The sequence below is a fragment of the Poecilia reticulata genome, linkage group LG14 (genome assembly GCF_000633615.1).
Source record: "Poecilia reticulata strain Guanapo linkage group LG14, Guppy_female_1.0+MT, whole genome shotgun sequence".
Classification (NCBI taxonomy): Eukaryota; Metazoa; Chordata; class Actinopteri; order Cyprinodontiformes; family Poeciliidae; genus Poecilia; species Poecilia reticulata.
The window spans coordinates 5,785,268-5,788,545 of NC_024344.1; the positions used below are offsets into that span (position 1 = coordinate 5,785,268).

General features: G+C 37.6%; 1 protein-coding gene across 1 annotated transcript in view; it reads left to right on the plus strand.

The window, feature by feature from the left end:
- Positions 1–3,278, plus strand: part of trim47 (tripartite motif containing 47) — an 11,280-nt gene that overhangs the window by 4,204 nt on the left and 3,798 nt on the right. The window contains exons 3-4 of the mRNA XM_008427273.2: positions 1,106–1,151; positions 1,314–1,409. Coding sequence (XP_008425495.2) covers positions 1,106–1,151; positions 1,314–1,409 — 142 coding nt within the window. The remainder of the gene's footprint in view (positions 1–1,105; positions 1,152–1,313; positions 1,410–3,278) is intronic.

A 3,278-nucleotide genomic window follows, 5' to 3' on the forward strand; every position in this document is an offset into this window, starting at 1 on the left:
AAAACGAAGTCCAAAGTTTGTATTCATCATAGGGGTCTTCGGGCTGCGCTTTGTCTGGTTCCTCACCTCATATTACTTTCTGAATATTCCCCTTTCTAATCTCTGATATTGTTCCACATTTTGTCAGATTTTCAGCCACCTGGTCAATGTCTACTTATCTTTAATAAAAATTGTTTTTGTGTTGTGTTTTAAAATATAATAAAAACTACATGACAACAGGACAAATTAAAATATTGTGAAGATAAACTGTATTGAAACCCCCTTCTCATATGAAAACATCTGTGCAAAGTAAGCTCAGTGGTGCACAGTCCCATCTAGTTTTTTTACAGGTTTTATTAAGTTGTTTTGATTATTAGAATTTGCTTATAGAAGTCTATAAATGTACTTAAGGATTTGTTAACTTATGTTTAGCTTACTGACCAACAGCCTTTCATTTATTTTAGTTTTTGTTATCTCGCCTTATCTGTTCTGTCCTCCGTGGTCAAGAATGAAAAATGTCAGTTGATTCAATTATTCAAGGACTTTTTTATTGTCATACCACATTCCTTGTTTGTGACATAAGGCCAAAACAAAGTTTTACAAATTAGAGTAAACTATAACAGTACTTTAAGCTTTCACAAAGAGGAGAAAAGCAATGCGGCTGGACTAATTTTTGAAAATTTGCTTAACAAAAAATACTTTTCAAATGCTACATAATTTTTCTTTATTTAATTTGGCAAATTGGTAAATCAATCAATCACATTTTATTTGTATAGCGTATTTCAGCAGCAAGGCACTTCAAGGTGCTTTACATAATTAAAGAAAAAATAAAAACAGCATGCAACATTGAATAAGCAGTAAGACAGAGAAAGAGATTTTAAAAAAGATAAAAACATACTTTTGTTACGTAAAGTGTTACAGTAAAGTGTCTAATTTCGTAAGTGCATTTGGAAATTTTAAAAAGAAAAACAACAATAGTTTGACTTAAATGACGCCCAAGCAGGCTAGCCTTTGTGTGCCATCTTGTGAGTTGGGGACAATGACACCAAGATCTGTGTTTTTAATAAGAAAGCTCCATACCAAATTGTAAATAATTGGAGTAGTGAACATGGTCTATGTTTTTCAGACACCATCAAGTGGCTCCAGTGCCAGAAGTCGTGAATGATATGAAGGTAAGATCAGCCTCTAAAACTGCACACCTAAATAGTAAATTTGGAGGATTTACTATACATCCTACTTGTAGCATTTAAATGTTTTTTTTTCACTTGTTTATTATGTTCTGTTTTTGTTTTTGGTTTTTTGTCTACATACATTACGATGCTCATTTATTTCAGATGGAGTTGAAAGTGAGGCTTATGGAGCTCAACTGGCAGAAGTCACAGTATGCCAAAATTAAGACAACAGATGAAAGGACTAAAAATGACATTCGGGTATGTAAAGTTCAATTTATTTCCGTTGGTTGTGGGAAAAAACGTCTTGCATTGTGTTAAGTATTGCTTTAATCTTAATATTTTGTAGTTTTTTTATAACAGTGAACTAACAGTGAATTAAGCTCTGTACTGGGTACAATTTTTGTTTGTAGTAAGAATACAGACATATAGACACCTTGGTCTCTCCATTTAGTATTCAGTTATTTCAACATAAATTCTCCCATATTGATGTCTCAGATTTTTGTCAGAATTACAACCATACAAGACATGACACCACTGGTCTCTGCAGAGCACAAGTATGTTGTCTGAGGGAAAAATTAGGACATCTCACTCTCAAACAGGTAGTCTTACCCCAGATGCTTTAAATAACTACCAGTCCCTTGTAACAAGGACATTTTGCCCTGTAATAGAAAATTTAGTTTTTTAGCCTTATTTTATCTTTGATGGAACTGTTGATAACTTTTTACCATTTATTTACTGATTGTATCTGCTGTGTTTTGTAATTTTGGCAAGATGTGTTTTCCCATTAAAAAAGTTTCCAGATAATGTTCAGATGCTTCCACAGCTGTGATAGTATAAGAGAGCTGAAGACATCTTGGGTAAAATGCTTGATCTGGCAATTGTCTTAAAGGACTGACATGTGTGGGATGTAGTTTGTACCCTTGTTTGACCCTGCACCCATTAGTAACTGACAAAGAAGAATTAGAAGTTTCTCCTGAAATCCTTATCGGCTCTCTTTCCTGCCATAAAAATAATCTCCTTCGAGAGGTGAGGGATAGTTTATGAGGTGGGGGTAAGGATCGTCTCTGTGGGCCATCTGGCATTAGAGATGAGATCAGTCTTTTTGTGGGTCTTTTCCTTGGTTATATAGTCACACCAAGGAAATGTGTGTCGATGTGCTCGTCTCCTGACTGCGCTCAGTGAGATGGGTCTGCGAAAGCTTTTGCCTTTGAATAAAGAAACTTAAAGACAAAGATTTATCTTTCTCTATTTATTGAAACAAATTCTCATTCCTTAATAAAAATTCTACAACAGCCCCAAACCTCACTTTAAGGTGGATGTTTTTTTTTTTTTTGAGGTTTTTTGCATTTATAGCTCTTCTCAGATTGCCCCAACGCAGCTGTGGCTACAATCCAGTAGGTTGCCACCATCAACGTCATTTTTATAATTTTTAAGTCATCCTGCAGCATCTCTGTAAGATGAAGATCTTGTCTTTGAATCTATTTGAGTCCCTCAGTTCAAATTTAATAAAAAGCTATGCGACACAGTTTATTTCATAACTTTCAGCCACTCCTTTCATTTACTGGTATGTTTGGGTCATTGCCATGTTAGCCGTTCTAGTTCTGCCTAAGCTTTATTTTTTTAACAGATAGTTTTACATTTTACTCAAGCACCCTCTGAGGAATAATCCATCCATCCATCCATCCATTTTCTTCCGCTTATCCGGGGTCGGGTCGCAGGGGCAACAGCTTCAGAAGGGAGGCCCAGACTTCGCTCTCCCCAGCCACTTCTTCCAGCTCCTCCGGGGTAACCCCAAGGCGTTCCCACGCCAGCTGAGAGACATAGTCCCTCCAGCGTGTCCTGGGTCTTCCCCGAGGCCTCCTCCCGGTGGGACATGCCCGAACCGCTCCAGTGAGAGCTGCAGGTCACATTCCGATGAAGCCAACAGAACCACATAATCTGCAAAAAGCAGAGATGTGATCCTAAGGCCACCAAAATGGATCCCCTCAACACCTCGGCTGTGCCTAGAAGTTCTGTCCATGAAAGTAATGAACAGAATCGGTGACAAAGGGCAGTCTTGGCGGAGTCCAACTCTTACCGGAAACAAGCCCGACTTACTGCCGGCAATGTGGACCAGACTCTGACACC